The sequence below is a fragment of the Rattus norvegicus genome, chromosome 1, assembly GCF_036323735.1.
Source record: "Rattus norvegicus strain BN/NHsdMcwi chromosome 1, GRCr8, whole genome shotgun sequence".
NCBI classification, from domain to species: domain Eukaryota; kingdom Metazoa; phylum Chordata; class Mammalia; order Rodentia; family Muridae; genus Rattus; species Rattus norvegicus.
In genome coordinates this window covers 213,796,483-213,815,885 of record NC_086019.1, presented here as the reverse complement: position 1 = coordinate 213,815,885, position 19,403 = coordinate 213,796,483, and the positions used below count along the sequence as shown (strand labels likewise).

Genomic DNA, 19,403 nt, shown 5'->3' with positions numbered 1-19,403 from the left:
TTACCAGTCCTGTTCAGGGTGGGCAGTGGGAGCCTCAGGCTGGAAGGCAGAGGACAGTGAGAGATGCCCCGGGGTCATGGGGGAGGGGGGCCAGGAGAAAAACAAGAGCACATACCTACTGGGAAATAATGGGGCAGGCGCTCCTGGTAAATGCCCTCGTCCTTCTCCAGGAACACACAGATGATGAGCCGATCCACCTGTACCAGGGAGAATCTCGCAGTCCTGGTACTGTGTGCTCCCCCAAATGTACCCGCCCTTGCGGGGTGTCTACTACCATGGGTGCACTGTTCACCTCAGGAGACTTGAGAATTCACCGTACCATTTATAGAAGGGGTTCAGGCTGCACACTCGCTCCTTCCCATCTCATCTCACGACAAGCCTGGCCTAGGCAGTGGGCTCAGGGAGGGCAGGTACCAACCCACCACGTCAACTCAGCGCTAGCACCCCTGCTCCGGCCTCACTGCCAACGACTCTCACCTTGTCCTTGTGCTGCTCCAGCCATTCGCGCAGCGTAGCTAGCACTACCTCCGCAGCCTCCTCATTGGGGTAGCCTGAGGGCGGGGTCTGGTGAGTCCAGGTCTGGCCCCGCCCCGCCCACCTCCCTGAAGGGGAATGGAGTGGGGAGAGGAGGCACTGCCCACCCCAGGCCTTGCTTTCCAGACTCACCAAACACGCCTGTGGAGATGCATGGGAAAGCCTAGCGAAGAGAGGACAAGACAACATGGGGACTTGATCACTTGGGGCCTTCGCTGATGCCCCTGCCCCTAGTTGACTCTTACCACCGATCGCAGCCGGTGCTCCAGCAGCAGGTCCAGGCTGCTCAAGTAGCAGCTGCGGAGTTCAGCCGCCTGGCTGGCAGTGGGTTGGCCCACGGCGATGGGCCCCACCGTGTGGATGACATCTAGGGTAGGGTAATGACTTCAGTCAGATGGCCTAGGTCTCGTCTGCCATCTCTCCAGAAGGACCTCATCCTCGCAGCACACACTAGTGACCGCCCACCAGCATGTCACTGCTAAGTGGTGGAAGACCTTGACATTGCCCTTTCTTTTTTTTTTTTTTTTTTTTTTTTTGGTTCTTTTTTTCGGAGCTGGGGACCGAACCCAGGACATTGCCCTTTCGATCTCCAGCTCTTCTCCCTGCTGCAGCTCCAGTTCCTTGCCATCTACTGTCTGGGGTGTCAGAGGGGCCAGGCCCTTACACTTAACGTTAAGACGCCCCCTTGTGGCTGTGGGCAGTTCCCCTCGAGCACTCACGCTTAGCTGGCAGCCGATAGCCGCAAGTGATCTTGGCTTTGCCGGTCTCGCAGTTCTGCAGGGTGCGGCATTCGTCCGTCAGGAGGGATCCCGCGGCCCGATGAATGCAGCCGTCCACTGCAGGGGACCGGGAGAAATGAGCTGTCGGGTTCCCCTGCATCCCACTCCAATCCCAAGAAACTCCAAGGCTATGCATTAGCCCACTTGGCATCACGAAGTTCTCTCCAAGGCTGCTCTTGTCACTCCTTGTTTCACATCTAGGGAAACTGAGGCTCCAAGGAGTTGCTGTGAGCCCTGGAGTGAAGAGACGGGGGCGACCGGCAGGGGGCGCGCCTGACCCACCCTCTGGCTTCTCGGTCCTGCAGCGCCGTCCTGAGGTCATTCAGATCTAAGAATCTGGTGGGATCCTAAAACCCACCTTTTGACAAGGCCGTTTCAAATTCCAAGCCTCAATTAATTCCTTCTGAGGAACCGAGGCCGCCTAGTTCCAATGGCAGATCCAATCCTGCGCCTGAGCCTAGCTTTTCCAGCTCCTTCCCATTAGACCAGGCCTCTCAGGTGTCTGTAGCCTCTCAAACCCTGGTGGGGCAACTAGCAGACTCGTTAGCATTAGTGCATCCTGCTTAACTAAGGCCAGGCTCAGGGCTTGTTTATCCAAGGGAGGCTCTTGGGATTCTCCGTGACCCTGGGGACCCAGGCCCAGATAAACAACTATTAATGCTGCTATATTCCAAAGCCAGCAGAAGCCCAGAGGCAGCTCTGCCACTGACTCACCCAAGAACCATGTAGCTTTGCCCAAACAGGCTGAGGCAAGTACCGGTTTGCCCCGTCTGCTCTAGATTTTCTCCTGCTTTACCAGGATCTCAACTGCAAATAGTGGCCCCTGCGATGGCAGGGCGGATGGAGCCCAGGCCTGTCCTTGAGAAGGTCTACTGCCTGGTACCTGGCTGCACTGGCATCAAGCAAGCAAACAAACAATCCTGGCTCCATTTTACAGACTCCTAACATGAGACCCTTTTTCCTTCCTGCATCCCTCTAACTTCTTGGCTCAGATCAGGGCACACCAACAGGACACCCCCTCTCTCTTCTGTTTCCTGTTTCCAATTACACTTAATTTAAAACTTTCCTCAGAGCTGACTCTGGGTGGTTTCCCAGAGTTGGGGAGCCCTGGGAATGGCTCAGGGCAGGATATTTCAGGCCCCCTGCTCTCCTCTGCTGCAGAGTGGGTGTTGAGAGTTTGGAGGCTGTGCGAAGCCTGAAATCCACAGAGTAACTGTTGTGGGGGTCACAGAGGACCCAGCACCGTACAGAACAGCAGCGATGGGGCTTGGGGGTGAGCAGCCTGAGTAACCTGGGCACATCACTACTTCTCTGGGTCTAATGGAGTGCCCACCTCATAGGATGTTGGAAAAATAAATGTCGCAGGGTAGGGTGGTACCAGGGATTGAACTCAGGACGCACAATCCACTGCTGAGCTGCACCTCAGTGCCAAGTAAACTGACCTTTTTTTCTCTCTCATATTTGTTGTGGTTTGGTATTTATTTGAACCACGTGATCTCGTGTAGTTTGGGCTAGCCTCAATTTAAACTTAAACTCCTAACCTTCCTTCCTCCACTCTGAGTGAGGGGCTTGGGGGATATACCAGGCTCTAATTCTTTTTACTTTACTTTTTTAGATGTACTTACGTCACTTTATGTGTATGAACGTTTTGCCTACATGCATGTATGTTCACTGTGTCTGTAGGCTCCTCCTAGGATTACAGACAGTTGTGAGCCACCATGTGGTGTCTGGGAATTGAGTCTGGGTTCTCTTCAAGAGCAACAGTGTTCTCGGCCCCTGAAGTCAGGTTCTAATACCTGTTAGGTAAGCAGTGTTGGGCTTGATCAGATGCAAAGTGATTTAGCCCCTATCATAACAGACTGTCAGTCTCGGCCTCCAGGCACTCCACCACCTGCTACTCCAGTTGAAGTGTCCTGCAGGTGACCTTGGCTGGCTATCGGATCATGTGAAATACAGACCCTGCTCAAAGGAACAAGCTTGCGGGCTGGAGAGATGGCTCAGCGGTTAAGAGCACCTGACTGCTCTTCCAGAGGTCCTGAGTTCAATTCCCAGCAACCACATGGTGGCTCACAACCATCTGTAAAGAGATCCGATGCCCTCTTCTGGTGTATCTGAAGACAGCTACAGTGTACTTATATATAATAAATGAATAAATAAATCTTTAAAAAAAAAAAAAAAAAAAAAAAAAGGAACAAGCTTGCAGCCAGTCCTTTGGGGCAGACCTGGGGAAGTGAGGGCACAGAGAACTGACACAGGAGCCCTCTCCCAACTTTTAAAATAGGACTTGGGCCACATGACTGTGACCAAAACCAAAGATGAGGCCCTGGCCACCATATCTGTGTTATCCTTCCCCAAACAGGTTGGCCCTGGAATTTAAATCTCAGCTGCATGGCCCCTCCTTCCCACCCAATCCTCCCACCTCCTCTGGATGTCTGCCGTCAAGACCTGTCCCCGCATCAGCCTTGATGTCGGTCCCACAGTAGTTTCCTTTTCACCAGGGAAGAATGCGGTGACTTACGCCTTTAATCCCAGCAGTTGGGAGGCAGAGGGAGGCCAGTTAGACTAAATGGTAAAGTCCTTTCTCACCAAGCAAACACCAAGGCCTGCAGCTCAGTCTAAGCCTGGTCAGCATCCTTCTGTCTACTTGGTCCGATATGAGCATCCCTCCATTGTGGTGGAGCTGTCAGCCTTCATCCCTCCCCGTTACACCTCCTCCTTGCAGTAAGTACCTTGGGGTGCTGAGCCAGACCCATAGATGGTCTTGTTGGAGCCTTATACCCCACCAAGGAACTGCCAACCCCTTCTTTTTTTTTTTTTTTCCGGAGCTGAGGACCGAACCCAGGGCCTTGCGCTTGCTAGGCAATCACTCTACCACTGAGCTAAATCCCCAACCCCCAACCCCTTCTTTATAGAGGAAGCTGAGGCCCAGATATTAAAACTTGGCACAGATTACGCCCTGGGGCCTGAAGGTTCAGGGACTCTACTGGGACCATGATGTGGCTGCTTTTGCTTCCAACCTTGCTACCCTCAGTGGACCAGTGCTTATTTGCCGCTGGCAACTGTTTCTGCCATCTTTGTCTCCCTGCCCTCTTCATCCCTGCAGTCTGGCACCCATCCTCTGTCTGAATCAATACATCCCCTAGAAAAGTATCTGCTCTGGGGACCCTCGTTTCTGGACTGTGCAGCTTGTCCATAGGGCTGTATACAACTGCCACCCACCAAGGTGCTCTCAGAGACACTAGCTGTTGCCTCACTGGCCACTCAGGGCTCTTCTGTCCCAGGCCTCTCCCTGCTAATGCTCTCACTGACCCCTACCTCTCACTGAACCCCAGCCCCTTCCCCTCCTGTCTAGTCAGTCCCTCAAAGCCTGGGAGATGCGAAGGGACGTCCTCCTGGTAACTGTGGATAGACCTAACGTGCAGTGCAGCATGGGACTTTCAGAAGACTCTACCCTCTTTGTTCCAGTACAATTCTCCCCAGCAAGGAGGGACAGGGGCTGGTATGAGCTGTCTCATGACAGGAGGAAAGGGCTGGAGCCTGACCCTCTGCAAACCAACCAAGGTGCACTCCAGTGGGGACCACTCCAGCAAGGCGCTGAGGACTGTTGGCTTCTATTTAGGGTGCTGTAATATTCATGAAGGAAGATTAGATATTTAAATTTATTCAGCAATAAATGTGTCTCAGTGGGGGAGCATTCCTCACGCTAAACAAACAAGCGAGCAGGGGCTAATTAATTATTTACAGGAACAAGAGGAGCCAGTGGCCTAGGGGACTCAGAGGGCAGTTGCACCCCTGCCAAAGGGTCAGCTATCCCCATTCCCTTCTGCCACTCAGTGGAGCTGGCCCTGTTACATCCCCTACTGGGATTTCTCTCTCCCCAAATTCAGGCCAAAGATTGCTGGTAACTTTGGGCTAGTTATTCAATCTCTCTGAATTTCAGAGCCTAGTTGTTCAAAGATCTGTAGGGGACATTGATGTAGGCCAGGAGGCAACTAGCAGGTAGGCAACTGAAAGCCAGGAGGAGTCAACAACGTTCCGAGATCTCACAGCTGGAAGTGGAACAGAAGCCAAGGTCTCTAGGGCTAGGGCCTGTCTTACAAGAAGTGGAGGCAAAGGTTCAGAGAGGCATAGCTATGAGTCACAGAGCAAGAGAGGATTCTGGATAGCTCTCACCTCTGCCCTGCCTATCTTGGCCTCCTGTGGACTCCCCACCAGGTGAAAAGCAAGGAGGAGCCTGGAAGGGGGATCCAGTTTATAGAGTGACAGCCAACTTGGCCTTGCAGACACAGACAAGGAGTTTTCCAAACCAAGTCCCCCTTTCTGGGCTCTTTCATCGTGTCTCCAGGGTACAGTCTCTCTACCTCTCTGTGCCTCAGTTTCCTCAGCAGTCAGCAAGTCCTTGTTGCTTCATGTGGGCCTTTGGGAGGAGGCTGCTCCTTTGTTTATTGCACTGTCAATAGTCACAGCTAGATAGATGGTCCTGGTTTGGCCAAGAGCAGGGGCCTGGTTATTGTGTGTGGGAGGGGCAGGGTCCTCTGTCCAGGAAGGTATAGGGAACCTCTCCCCATCTGGACAGTCAGTCCTGCTTGGGCTCTGGCCTGGGAACAGCTCTCAGCAGTCACACCTTAGTGTAGCATACAGCTGCCAGTCAGACCCTGTGCACTGGTCCTTGTCTATTTCCTTCTCAGAAGGAGAGCCTGGCTGAGCAGATGGGGAGCTAAGGCAGAGTCCTGAGCTGCTGACCTTTGAACTCCAACCTTCAAGAGGTCTATGGAGATCCACTGGGTCCTGGACCCTTTTTTCCTGGCTTGCACCACACTTTCTTCCTCTTCCTGGCTAGAACTTGTAAACCAAGACACTGATGTCGCCTGGCTAGAACCCAAACAGACAGCCTCTGCTTGTCCTCTCTGGTCCTTCACTCCATGGACAGCCCTCCTCCAATGTCTGCTCCGGACATGGCCTACATTGGGCCCAGGGAAGGACACAGAGCCCACCCTCCAGAGGCTGCATCCTGGAGGTGCCCAGGTAGGTGGGCGCCCCAGGGAGAAGACGGATGGTCCATACTCCTGCAATGTGATCTGACATTCATTACGGGGTGAGATCAGCTCCTTAAATGGGGATTTGAAAACATTAGGGCTTCATTATGTACACAACCACGGGCCTCATTCATCATGCGCAATCACTCCAGTTATTAAAGATCCACAGCAGCCGTGCACAGGGCCTGGTGGCATCCTGCCTACGGGGGCGGGGGGGCAGGGCATGCGTGCAGTGGCCATGAGGCAGGGGCCAGAAGGACTGATTCTCACACTCTCCTTACTCTGGTAGGCCAGTTGATAGGTAGGGTAGGGAGCCTCTGTTTCCTCATCTGCAAAATGTAGCTGCAGATAGCCCCTGTGTCACTCAGGGGGAGGAGCTTCCCATGGCACTGTTCTCCAGAGCAGTGATGGTCGGAAGGGGCAGCTGGTGAACCAGGGCCTCCGCCTGGGGAGGAAAGACCTATCGCTTTCGGCCCTTCAGTCCTTTGTGGCTCACGCCAATCTACAATAAACTTAACTCTGACAGCAAGTCTGAACTCTCCGGCCCTGGAAAGGTATATGCTGTCCCCATAGCAAACGTGTAATGGGGTGGCCACAGGCCAGCTCTGTGTGTCACACTACCAGGGGAGCGGCAACGGGGCTGACATGAGAAGACGGACCAGGGCAGGAGGTGGGGAGGGGTGTGAACACACCCACTCAGTGGTCCAAAATGTGCGGCTAGCATAGGACACTGAAGCCCGGGTAATAGAATATACCGGGAGGAGGAGCGAGAGAGTCCCAGCTTGTGAATACAGGGGCAGGGATGCAGGGCTGCAGTCCTGGGGGGCAGGAAGTGTGGATAAGGCATCAGGGGATCAGCTTAACACATGTGCCCCGCTGAGTGTGAAGAACTCTCAGGCTGCAGCTAGCCTTTAATGTTTTTGTTGTTGTTGGGGCTTTTTGGGGGGTTTTTGGGTTTTTTTTTTTTTTTGCTTGTTTTAATATATATGTAAGTACACTGTAGCTGTCTAGCTGCCTTCAGACACAGCAGAAGAGGGCATCGGATCCCATTACAGATGGTTGTGAGCCACCATGTGGCTGTTGGGAACTGAACTCAGGAACTCTCAGCCCTGAGCCATCTCTCCAGCCCCCTGTATGTAGCCAGTTTTGATGGCCCCTCCTGCGATCCACACTTCTCAGTGCAACCATTAAGCTTCCTGGGTGGCTCTTGGGAGCTCTCGAGCTACCTGCTGCTCTTGAGTCCCACAGGTGGTCAAAGAGGGGTGGGGCAGCCTCACACACCTTGGCTGCCAGAGCACCGAGGCAGCCCACAGGCTATGGAGGGCATGTTATCCACTGAGTCAGGCCACCGTTCATCAGGGCAGCAATGCCAACTTTCCCAGAGGCCACAGAAACAATCTCAGATTAGCAGCAGGGACGGTAGCTAGCTAGCGGCCTGCAAAGACTTGGCAGGAAGTCCACACTGGGGTCCCATGCTCAGAAGCCTCGCTAATCCTCAGGAGGACAAAGGAGAGTGGGGAGAGAGAAAGCAGAGTAAAAGGCGATAGAAAGGGATGGTGAGCCAAAGGGAGTGAGAGCGGCTTAGAAAGGACGGAAGATCCAGGCAGATAGAATACACGGGAAAGGAGCCACAGAGAGGGCCAGCCAGCCGTTGAGGGCTGGAGACTGTGTGAGGAGAGCGAGGACAGGGCTGCACACACAGGCTTGGCACAGCGACAGTCCACCTGTGCTTGCGCCTTAAGTGGTCTGACGGTGTGCGTGGGGGCCAACAGATCTTGAATAATGTCAAGGGCAACAGAATACGGGGCCTAGTTTAAGTTAGTGCTGACACATGGCGGGCTGTCCATCCCTAGATTTTGGGGTGTGGCCAGCAGGAGAGATCATCTAGGTAGGGAGTCTGGGCAGGAGGGCAGAGGAGAAGCAGGTACAAAGGCCCTGTGCCAGGGGATGGCTGTAAGGGATGCTCCACCATCCTGGCCTCTCCCAGCATGTGGTGCTGGGATGTGGTTGGTGGTAGGGGTGGGGCAGTGCAAGGTGGCCTGGGGGGGGGGGAGGGTGATGTGGGGACAGATGGGCAGATCCCGAGCTCCCATAGCTTCCGGTGGGGCTGATTACTTGTAAGGCCCAAGCAGGGGTAGAGGATGAGTACAAGGGCTCCTTCCCCCTTCCTAGCCTGCCTTGCCCTCCTGCCAAGGACCTGTTTGACCCCAACTGGCTCCTAGAGTTGGCCCTTTGGGGCGCTGGCTGGCTGGGGCAGAGATGGTGGCCATGCCGGCAGAGGCAGCGGCCCTGAATTAATCTGTCACTAAGACTTGGCCATGGCAGGCGCAGTCATGATTTAGATGAATAATTGAAATGCTCCGATACATTTATTATCCCTTTAGTGCAAAAGTGGCAGAGAAAGACGAGGGGTAATTGAAAAAGAACGCACAAATCTCCCCGAGAAAGCCGGCTCCTCATCGCCAAGTAAACATCTCAGTGCTAATAAACAGTTGAGGTGCTTGGGCCTTGTCGATCCCTATCCTGATTTAGGACTCGCCTCCCTCCTTACCATACAATAGGAGAGTGTTTCGGACATCTTTTATTGAGCCAATAACTGGCTTTCCACAGGGAGATGGGGCAGAGGCACAGGAAAGAGTGGCCCAGGTGGTCGCCAGCTCCACCAGGAGACTAGGACTTCCTTAGGCCTTCAGATCACTTTCCCTCCATCATGCTGGTCTGCTAAGCTCCTATTCAATCTTTAAGACCCAAGTCCCAACATTCTTTGCTTGAGAAACCTACTTCTAAATTGGGTCACTTGAGTGCAAAGTCCTGAGTCCCAGCAGAGAGTAGGTACCCACAGACCCACTGTCTGCCCCTCAGTCCTGAGCAGACACATAGGAGAGCACGGAGTCTGCTCCACTTGGCTGAGCAGAGGCCACCGAGAGGGGCTCCAGAGCTCAGCATCCTGGGTCCTGATTCACAGGAAGGACATTCTGGAGGTAGAGTGAGTGGAGCACTGTAAGGTATGAGTATGTTCCGAGGGCCCAGAGCTAGGGGCAAGAGCGTCGCAGCAGGATGCTTGGCTGTATCTGCTGGCCTGTGGCTGAAGGGACGAGGTTTACCTCAGCTGTCCTGATTGGAGGACAGATAGAAGCTGGTAAAGACCTGAGCTCTTAGAGGAGGAACTTCAGGCCCCCACGAGAGGTCCCAGGGTCTTCCAGGAGTCAGGGTTGGTGATGGGGTAACAGATGTGTCAAATTTGAAGAAGGGGCATGTCCAGGTATCGGGCAGGCTACATTTCAACTTCAGATGCCAGGCCCCACCAGGCTCTGCCTCCTCCCTCCACAGCTCCGCCCTCTACCTCCACCTGCTTCAGTTTTATTAGCAGGGCTATATCCCAGCCCTAGCCACAGAGGCTCCATAAATCTTGGCTGCATTTAGATGAAAGTCTGGACTTACAGTCTATTTACTCAGGGTCACTGCTCCACCCATCTCCTCACCAGCCAGCCTCCCTGCACCCCTAAGGCTGAAAAGGGAGCCAGAGCATCCCTTGGTTTAAGACAGGCACCGGGATATCCGCAAGCCACCCCTTTGCCCAGCCTACTTCTCCGTGCTACCCTTGGGGTGAGTCCCTCCCTTCATGGGAGAGTCTGTCCAGGCCCATATCCGGGTGACTCCTTTCTTTCAGAGGGACAGACAGAAGGCAGTGAAGGTAGTGATGAGGAATTGCTACGTGGTAGGAGGAGGGTGGTTCTCAGAAAACAACAACAGCAGAGTGAGAGCCAGGGTGGACAGCTGCAGCCTCAGCCAGTGGTCAGGGTGGGTGCCACAGGGAAACCAGCATTTAAGTAAAGGCTTGTAAGAGGGAATGGAGACACTTGAGAACCTCAGGAAAAGCATCCCCCCACCCTCTCTCCACACATACACATGAGGAAGGATGTGGGACCGGGAAAGACACCCTGGTTCCCGTTTAAGCAAAGGCTAGAAACCCCTGATGTGTTTATAAAAAAATAAAGAGGGGAGGATATGTTCTATAGAGGTGTGGGGAAGGGGTGCCTCTGAGGGCCCATGCTGAGGCATCCCTTCCCTGAGGGAACAGCCACACAAAGGTATAGTATAGAGTAGAGTTTATTCAGGGCATGGGGAGCAGAGTTAAGAGGGTAGCAGAGGCAGGGGTGGGGGAGGAGAAGAGTAGAGGCCGGTCATGGGCATGTGTAGAGAAGGTGGAGGGGAATGGGGAGAGAAGGGAGACGGGAATAGAGTAAGAATAAGAGAGCAAGAGAGAACAAAGAGAGTGAGGAGGGGGCAAGCAGCCCCTTTTATAGAGTCAGGCATACCTGGCTGTTGCCAGGTAACTGTTAGGGTGGAGCTTAGACAGAATGCTAACAACCCTGGTGACCCTAAGGGACTGTAGGCAGTTCACCTGACTCCTGGGAAAACAAGCCCCATCCCTAGCCACAGCCCTCCACAGATTTGTGGCCATCAGTCACATAAGGGCAATGCCCCAAGATCCTCCACAGGTAGAGGATGTGACCACAGGTCACGTAGGCTCAAGACAGACCTCCATTATAATGAGGTACCCAAGTCCTCCCTGCAAAAGGTATTAATCTCAGGCCCACCCTGAGAAGCGGGGTACGGTTTTACTCATCCACCTTTCACCACGACAATAAATGCCTTAAAACCACAGACCACCTCTTCATCCGGATCCGCAGTGGGGAGCCACAGAGAAGGCCTTCGCCTACAGAGCTGCTGTCTAATTGCCTGTGCTCCCAGTGGTGGCTGCCACCAAGCTTAAGCCTACTGCTGTTAAGCCAAAGACTCTCCCCAGCCTGGACTTCTCTCTTCCCCCTCTTTTCCCTCTTCCCCCTTGGCCATGGGCTAGATCCAGCTCGCAGACCCCAACTCCATCCTCAACTCTTCCTCTGCATCTAGCAGCGATGCTTGGATGCCCAAGAGCCTGAGAACCTGACAGCCCGGCCCCCTTGCAGGCCCAGGGGCCCCCAGCTGTGTCCAGCACCTCAGACTGTGCTTCTCCACACGGCCCCCCCTTCATCCTACCCCCCCATCGTGCTGCCCCTCAGCTTCCCTACAACCCGACACCCACCCGACTATGCCATGGGGTAAGCACAGTCAAATGTCCTGCATCCCGCCTCCCCCAGGGGCCGAGCCCTGTGGCGGAGTAGACACAGGACCCCACATAACCCTAGAGAAGGATGGAAGGAAGTGTCAGTGCAGGGGCCCCCAAGGCCCTGAGGCAGAGTGCACCTGAGGCAGGCGGCAGGTGTGGTTGTAGCCTGGTGGGAAAGGCCTGGAGTCTGAGACAGAGGTGAGTGTGAGAGGTAGTTGGGCCTTCTGAGACACAGTGAGGGCCCTAGGTGTGATTCTGAAGGGTGTGAAGGTTTTGAGCAGGTCAAGAACAGCAAGCCGAGAGGCTCTCATGCTTCCCTCATTTTTACCTTCCCCAGAGGAAACGATAAAACTGTAGCTCCTCCCAAGGTGTTCCTGCTGCTCTTCTGGCCTTCTGGCTGGGACCTGAGGCCTCTGGTCAGCTAAGGCTCCTCAATACCCTGCTCCCTTCATCTCTGGGCCTTTACCTGTCTGTCCCCACCACTTTCCACCTCTCCTTGTCAGTCCAGGCCCTACCGTCCTTCCTGAAAGGTCCCTGGTGCTCATGCTGAGCAGGCCCTTCTGGCTGAGCCCTGACATACCTGGATCTACCACTACCCTGTCAGGGCCCGTCTGTCGTCTGTGTGCACAGTCCTGCACACAACAGGCACTGAGCACAGAGTGATGAATGAATGGGCGTGGGATGGGTACTGTGGTTGGAGCATGGTGTCACCAAGCACGGAGGGGGAGGGACCTGTTCCTCTTAAAGGGCAGGCTTGCAAAGAGGTCCCCAAGGGCCTATCCATGGGCACCAAATCCCCATCCTGGGAAGCGGTGACCTCCACAGGGACAGCTAGAGGAGAGTGGGGAGGGAGGGAAAGCATCCTCAGTCACAAACAGCCCCCTGCATCCTGGCTGGTCACCGACAGCTCTTAGCGCTGTGCTTATTTATTCCTGACCTCGCTGCCCCTTTTATTTTTCCCCCTTTTAAAACCTGGCCTGGGCCCCGCCACCGCTGCCGTAAACATGGCCCCCGGGATTTATCCCACGGCGCATTAACCCCTGCCCCCTGGCTCACCAATCATCCTGCCGCTGTGTAGACAGTGGCTGCCGGGCAGCTGAGGGCTGAGGGCCTGAGTGGGTGGCGGGAGGCTAGTCGAGGCAGATGTGGGGCCACAGGGCTGCCCCTCTAGAGGCACCTGCGGCATTGGCCTTCGTCCCGTCTCTCACCCCTTCCCTATCACGTGCTGTAGCGCTTGCCCTGTGCTGGCCTGAGGTACTAACTGGCGGACACCTGGGGTTTTTCGGTGCAGAAATGGATAAGATGCAGAGATGGGGGTGAGAAGCTGAGGACAATTCACAAGGGGCTTTCAAAGGCCAAGCTAGCCCCACACAGGGAGGCTTTGTCTACCTGCAGCAGGCTCCGCCCCAGCCTGTTCATGTACAAGTCCGGAGGCTTGAGCTCAGGTGGGGGTCACCCTACAAAGAAGCCCGGCCTCTAGCTGTATCAATGGGCACACCACTGAAACAGTCCGGTCCTGAAGGACTGAAGGACAAAACCAAAACCGGACTCGTACCTCACCCCTACTCTAACCTCACAGGAGAACCAGGAAGGTCTGTGTACTCACCCCCTCCGCCTCCAAGCAGGGAGTTGTTGGCTGCAAGACAGAAAGAGACAAAACCAGGTTAGGTGCAGTGCGGAAGGGGTCAAAGCGGGGGCCATATGGGAAAGAGGGACAGTCAGGTAGCCTGGAGTGGGGAGCCTGGGCCCTGAGACTCTGGGTATAGGATTCCCAGCCCTTCGTGCAAGAGCCAATGATGGGGGTTGGGGAGATCCTACTGGGTCTGGGCTTACAGGGGACCAGGGAGTGGGGGCACAGGAAGGCCACCAAGGCTACTGACCACCCAGAAGTAGCACATAGGACAACCAGCAGGAGCTGACTTGCTCCTTCCACAGAGTTCATCCTGTGGTTCGAATCCAAGTTGTCAGGCTTAGTGGCAGATGCCTTTACTCACTGAACCATCTTGATCCCCTCTGTTCCCCACCCCTACTTTTTTTCTGATACAGGGTTTCTCTGTGCAGCCCTGGCTGTCCTGAAACTCTCTTTGTAGACCAGGCTGGCCTCGAACCCAGAGATTCACCTGCCTTTGCTGGGATTAGAGGCGCATACCACCACGACCCTACCTCACCCCCTTTATTTTTTTTAAAGACAGTTTCCTGAATTCTAGACTGGCTTCAATTCACTGTGGAGCAGAGGAAGGCTTTAGAGTATTCCTGCCTCCACCTCTGAGTGTTGGAATTGTGGGTGTTCACTGCCCGGCCAGTGTTCCTCCTGTTCTCCTTTACAGTGTTCCTGGAGACCCAGAAGTGTTCAGCCTTCAGCGTAGGTGTGGGGAGGCATGCATGGTCCTTACCCTCATGGCCCACAGGCTGCCTAGTAACACAGTTAGAGGCCACCAGAGGGAAGTGCACATGGGGCACAGTGCACACACTTTTAATCCCAGCTCTCAGGAGGCAGAGGCAGATGGATCCCTGAATCCGAGGCCAGTCTGGTCTATACAGTGAGTTCTAAGACAGTGAGGACTGTGTAGACCTTAATTGAAAAACAAGAGAGAAGGCAGCGTATGTGCAGCTAGGGAGGAGGCAGGATGCCACAGAGTCTGGAGTACACTGTGGAGGCCCCATGCCCCGGGCCATGTCTGAAGTCTGAGTGCCAGCCAGCACATGGTGAGCAGGGCAGCCTGGCTCCAGGCCTCGGTTTCCATACTCCAGCACACAGGGTTGGGTCAAAGGTCATGAAAAGGAGTCAGTTCTGGCCTTGCTTGGAAGGTGTCCTGCTTTCTGCCTGGTCTGATGGGGGTCCCTCAGGCAGAGTGGGCCTGACGGCCATCATGGCCGACACTTTCCCGATTAGCCACATTTTTCTCTGCCCGGCTGGCTGCCCCTCCTGCCTTACCATGTGGCCCTGTGGCTGACATAGGTAAGGGAGACTGGCAGCCCCTCTGCCAGAGCTAGTGCTGTGCAGATGATTGCTCCTGCTCAGGTGTCCTCTTCTGGCCACAAGGTCTGCGTGCCTAAGTGCCAACCAGACAAAGAGCTAGGGGAGACTATAGGTCCCCCAAGACCCAGTTGCTGCCCAGGTGAGAAGCCCAGGTGAGAGGCCCAGGTGAGAGGCCTAGAGGGGCTGGCTCCAAGGCTGGATCTTCAGCTCCTCCCAGGGTTTACTCTTACCCCACCTTCCTGGGCTTTCTGCTTTAGGGTTAGGGGCCAGACTGTGGCCCAGGGCTTTTCTGCGGAAGCTATGGATGCTGCTAAGTGGTGTCTCGCAGTGGCTGGTCTCCCAGACCTGACAGCTCTTCGCTTGGGGAATAATTAATTCCATAGCCTGAAAACCCAGGGCTGCAAGTTGCCACGTTACTTTCAAGATTAATACATGCAGCTAATTAAGATACAGAGGCAATGAGCGGCTTGGAGCTCCTAGAACCAAGCAGCGGCCATGGGAACGGAGAAAGGAGCCAGCCGAGCCTGTAGGCAAGTTAGCTGGGAGACACTGCCAGGTCAGAGGTCAGCCAACAAGGATCACAGAAGGGGTAGAGTGCAGAGGTCCCATTCTGGTCCCCATTCTTAGCAAGATAGGCTGCTGCTCTTCGCAAAGTACCCCATTTATCGTCACAGCCAAGCCACCAGAGAGGGCCTCCTGTTCCCATTTTACAGAGGAGGAAACTGAAGCTGGGGAAGGGGTGGGGGACAGTGAAGGTGTAGGCAGGGTTGGGGTAGGAGCTGCGGTAGTACTTCATGGACTTGTGAGTGCAGGAAGCCCTGGGTTGGATTTTCAACCACGTATTCCAGATATACAGATTTCTGTGTATATACCAGACATAGTAGCTGATGCCAGTAATTTTATCACTCTGGGAGGTGGAGGCAGGAGGATCAGAAGTTCAAGGTCATCTTCTATTATGTAAAGAATTCTAAACCAACCCTGGCTCAAAATAAACGAAGACTAAATCTGAGTCTCTCTGAACTGGAAGGCAGGCCACCAAGATGGGGGGGTTAAGGTTACAACTTGGCTACACCTCCTGGCCACACCTACTTCCTGAAAGCAAGGAGGAGCACTCTGGAGCCTCTATTACCTCAGCCTCAACTGCTCCACGCCCAGCAGGCTTGGCTGCAAACTTGAGAGGCCGCACTCCGGCAGCCCCGCGTGGGAACCCGGCAGTGGGAGATGAGGCATCTCAGGTGGGTCCAGGCCTGACTCAAGCCCTCTGAGCCCCTGGGGCAGCGCTGGCGGCTGTCGGAAGCTGCCCTCCACGGCCCTTTCCACCTCCCCCCACCACCTCTCTCTTAATTAACACCGGCTGCAAACAAGCTGGCTCCTGCTCAAAGAGGGCACAGTGCCAAATGGGTTGGCAGGAAGCCTTGCTGGGGCAGGAGAGGAGGGGCCAAGACCTGGGCTGGGTGCAGCAGACCCCAGTCAAAGAGGACACTAACCCCGCCTCCCTGACGCTCTAAGTCCAGGCTCTGTGTGGTCTTGACCCGGGAGAGAGGCAAGTGAATGCCTGATGTCCACCCAGTCAGGGTCTGAGAGAGGGATAGGCCTGGGATGGGCCAGGTGTTGCAAGGGTAGATGAAGCCTGGCACCTTCTTGGCCTGAAAAGAGGATCTGTGATCAGCCAACTTGCCCATTAAAAGAGGCTTTTTGTTTCTGTTTATCGTTTTTAAAAACAGGGTCTCACACAGCACAGGCTGGCCCCAAACTTACTAAACAGCCAAGGATGACCTTGAACTTTGAATTCTCTTGTCTCTGTCTTTGGGGTTCTGGGATTACAGGCGTGAACCCCGGTGCTTCCTTTATTCCGTGCTAGAGATGGAACTCAGGACTCTGTGCACATTAAGGGAGCATTAAATGACACTCCTAGATGTCTGTTTATCTCGAGATAAACAGTCTCACTATGCTGCCCAATCTGCCACAACTCCTGGGCTCAGACAGTTCTCCTGTTTCAGACTCCCAACAGCCAGGGACACAGGCACATGCCACAGTACCCAGCTTTTATCTTATTTTTAAAGGATTTACTTACTATTCTGTGTCTGTGTGTGTCACATGTGTGTGCCTGATGATGCCAGGAGAGTTGCTGGAGTCCCTCAGCGGGCGATTGTGAGCCACCTTTGTGCTTGCTGGGAATTGAACTCAACCCTCGGAAAGAACAGCAAGTGCTCTAACTGCCGAACATCTCCTCAGCCCTCCTCTTTCCCTCCTCTTCCTCCCCCTCCTCTTCCTCCCCCTCTTCTCCCTCCCCCTCCTCTTCATCCTCTCCCTCCCCCTCCCCTTCGTCCTCTCCCTCTCTCTCCTCCTCCCTGTATCCAGCTTTTTATTTGTTAATTTTTGAGACAGGGTCTCTCTGTGTGCTCCTGGCTGTCTGTCTTGAAGCTCAATATGCAGCGATCCTCCTGCCTCTCCATCCCTGGTACTAGGATTAGAGGTGTGCACTCCCATGCCCAGTCTAAGCATCTAGCTTTTAAACAAGGGGCTTTGCAGAGCAGAGTGGGTCAAACAGCTCTCACCTCTGGTGGCGCGTAAGTTCTAGATCATAGGGTACAGGTCTAGGCCAGCGTGCACACGTTTGATTTTAAGACAGACCTGATCCCCTGCCCCCTGTAGGGGCTGCTTGTCATCTCATCGACACTGCAGATGAGACTCCGCGGACAGGTATGGGGATGATTTTACCACACTCTGCTGAATCTAGCCAGCTGGCTTTGAGTCCCGTGACCTTGAAGTGCCCCTCACGCCACTCAGTGCTAAGTCCTTTGACCGATGAAAACTGAGATTTGCGGTGCCTCACTCAAAGCCTCCCACTGTTGCCCAGGTTCTCCCTACCTTCTTTTCCTGCTGTGCTCACCCTCAGCTCATGTGACCTGCCACCTCTCTTCCACCTTTTCAGGCCCTGGCCGGACTCTGCCCTGTGACTGCCATCCCTGAGGATTGCAGAGTAGGGACTTCCAAGTTGTGGCCGGGCTCTTGGCCTAGTTAGGTACTGGCAGGTGGCCACTGGCCAGTGAGAGGGAGAGGGCCAGCCCCCCCACCCCCACCCCCGAGAGTTTAGCAAGTGCCACTAAAGATCAGAGGAAGCTCAGGGACAAAGGTGGTACCCTGCCTTGCTTCACTTGTACAGGAATGTCTCATTTTTGTCTGTCTGTCTTTCTGTCTAGGGGTGCTCATGTAGCCCAGACTAGCCTTGAATCAGTATGTACCTAAAGGAGAAGGACCGTGAGTTCTTGATCCTTCTGCCTCAGGATCCTGGGGTACAGGTGAGAGCCACCATGTCCAGTCCCCAGGAAATGTTTTTAAATGTTGTAATATTAATATATTTCTGAAAAGTCACATAATGGCATTTAAAATGTTTTTTTTTCTAAGATTTATTTTATTTATGTGAGTACACTGTAGCTGTTTTCAGACACACCAGAAGAGGGCATCAGATGCCATTACAGATGGTTGTGAGCCACCATGTGGTTGTTGGGAATTGAACTCAGGTCCTCTGGAAGAGCAGTCAGTGCTCTTAACCACTGAGCCATCTCTCCAGCCCTTTAAAATGGTTTTTAATGGAGGTAGGGTGGGGGAATTAAGGCGCAGAGTCTATATGACAGCTGTGAGTTTGTTGGACAAGGCATATGCACTGTTCACCTCTCTGAGGAGACACTGCCACCATTTCCCAGAGGTAGCCCTGAGCCACAGTGGGGGAGGGGAGATCTCTTTACAGTGTAAATTGAACCAATTTTTTTTGTTTCTTTTTTTTTTTTTTTCTCGGAGCTGGGGACCGAACCCAGGGCCTTGCGCTCGCTAGGCAAGCGCTCTACCGCTGAGCTAAATCCCTAACCCCCCAATTTTTAAAAAAATAATTATTTATTCATTTATTTAATATATATGAGTACACTTCAGACACACCAGAAGAGGGCATTGGATCCCATGACAGATGGTTGTGAGCCACCATCTGGTTTCTAGGATTTGAACTCAGGACCTCTGGAAGAGCAGTCAGTGCTCTTAACCACTGAGCCATCTTTCCAGCCCCCTGAACCAATTTTATTTTATCTCAGCTTCCCAATTAAAACTGTCCCAGGCCTGGGAGTATATCTCAGAGGTAAAGCCTAGCTCCCTATGCAGGAGGGTCCCAGGTTTCATCCCCAGCACCATCAAGGAAAAAAAAAGTAACCCCCAAACCTGTCAACAGGAGCCCATTGAACTTCATGAGTAAGGAGCGCTCCTCCTTTGTTCTCAGGATATAGAATGGGACCCAGGCAAGCCCCCACCAACACATTATTCCATCTCTCTCCCAACTCTTAGTGCCTCCCTCTGCCAAGTTCCAGGTTCTCAGGTCTAGCAACTGTGCCTGAAGAAATCACCCTGCCCTCTCCAGGAGACTTACTCAGGTATACCTGTAGTCTGAGGCTCCCATCTGCTCCCCCATCATCCCTACACTCCTCCCCAGCATCCCTACACTCCTCCCCAGCATCCCTACACTCCCCCCAGCATCCCTACACTCCCCCAGCATCCCTACACTCCCCCCCAGCATCCCTACACTCCCCCCAGCATCCCTACACTCCTCCCAGCATCCATACACTCCCCCCAGCATCCCTACACTCCCCCTAGCATCCCTACACTCCCCCCAGCATCCCTACACTCCCCCCAGCATCCCTACACTCCCCCCAGCATCCCTACACTCCCCCCCAGCATCCCTACACTCCCCCCCAGCATCCCTACATCTCCCTATTCTTCAGATAAGCAGCTGTCTGATTACTAACATCAGGAATGCCACACCTGCAGTTCCATCACCGAGCTCTGGCTCATAGCAGGTGTGTCGAGGGACATTTTTTCAGTATTGGGGACTGACTATTAGCCTCTTGCATGCTAGGCAAGTGCTCTCCCATTAAACCACATCCCCAGCTCATTGGTGTTTTTGTTTTTGTTTGGTTTTT

General features: G+C 54.0%; 1 protein-coding gene and 1 long non-coding RNA gene across 4 annotated transcripts in view; one reads left to right on the top strand and one right to left on the bottom strand.

Moving 5' to 3' along the window:
• Positions 1 to 19,403, bottom strand: part of Macrod1 (mono-ADP ribosylhydrolase 1) — a 156,159-nt gene that overhangs the window by 15,686 nt on the left and 121,070 nt on the right. For 2 of the 3 annotated variants that reach the window (XR_010063054.1, XM_006230677.5), the window contains exons 4-9: positions 13,066 to 13,095; positions 1,254 to 1,370; positions 780 to 901; positions 667 to 697; positions 478 to 551; positions 116 to 197 (exon numbers count right to left, since the gene is read on the bottom strand). Coding sequence is in view for 2 of the 3 variants with exons in the window: in XM_006230677.5 (XP_006230739.1) it covers positions 116 to 197; positions 478 to 551; positions 667 to 697; positions 780 to 901; positions 1,254 to 1,370; positions 13,066 to 13,095 (456 nt within the window). In the remaining variant the exon portion in view is untranslated. Of the gene's footprint in view, positions 1 to 4; positions 40 to 115; positions 198 to 477; positions 552 to 666; positions 698 to 779; positions 902 to 1,253; positions 1,371 to 13,065; positions 13,096 to 19,403 lie in introns of all 3 variants that reach the window. The other variant, NM_139337.2, reaches the window with a different exon arrangement.
• Positions 13,642 to 19,375, top strand: LOC108349688 (uncharacterized). The gene is made up of 4 exons (XR_001836076.3): positions 13,642 to 15,674; positions 17,643 to 17,741; positions 18,772 to 18,857; positions 19,206 to 19,375. It is a non-coding gene; the product is annotated as an uncharacterized LOC108349688 (long non-coding RNA).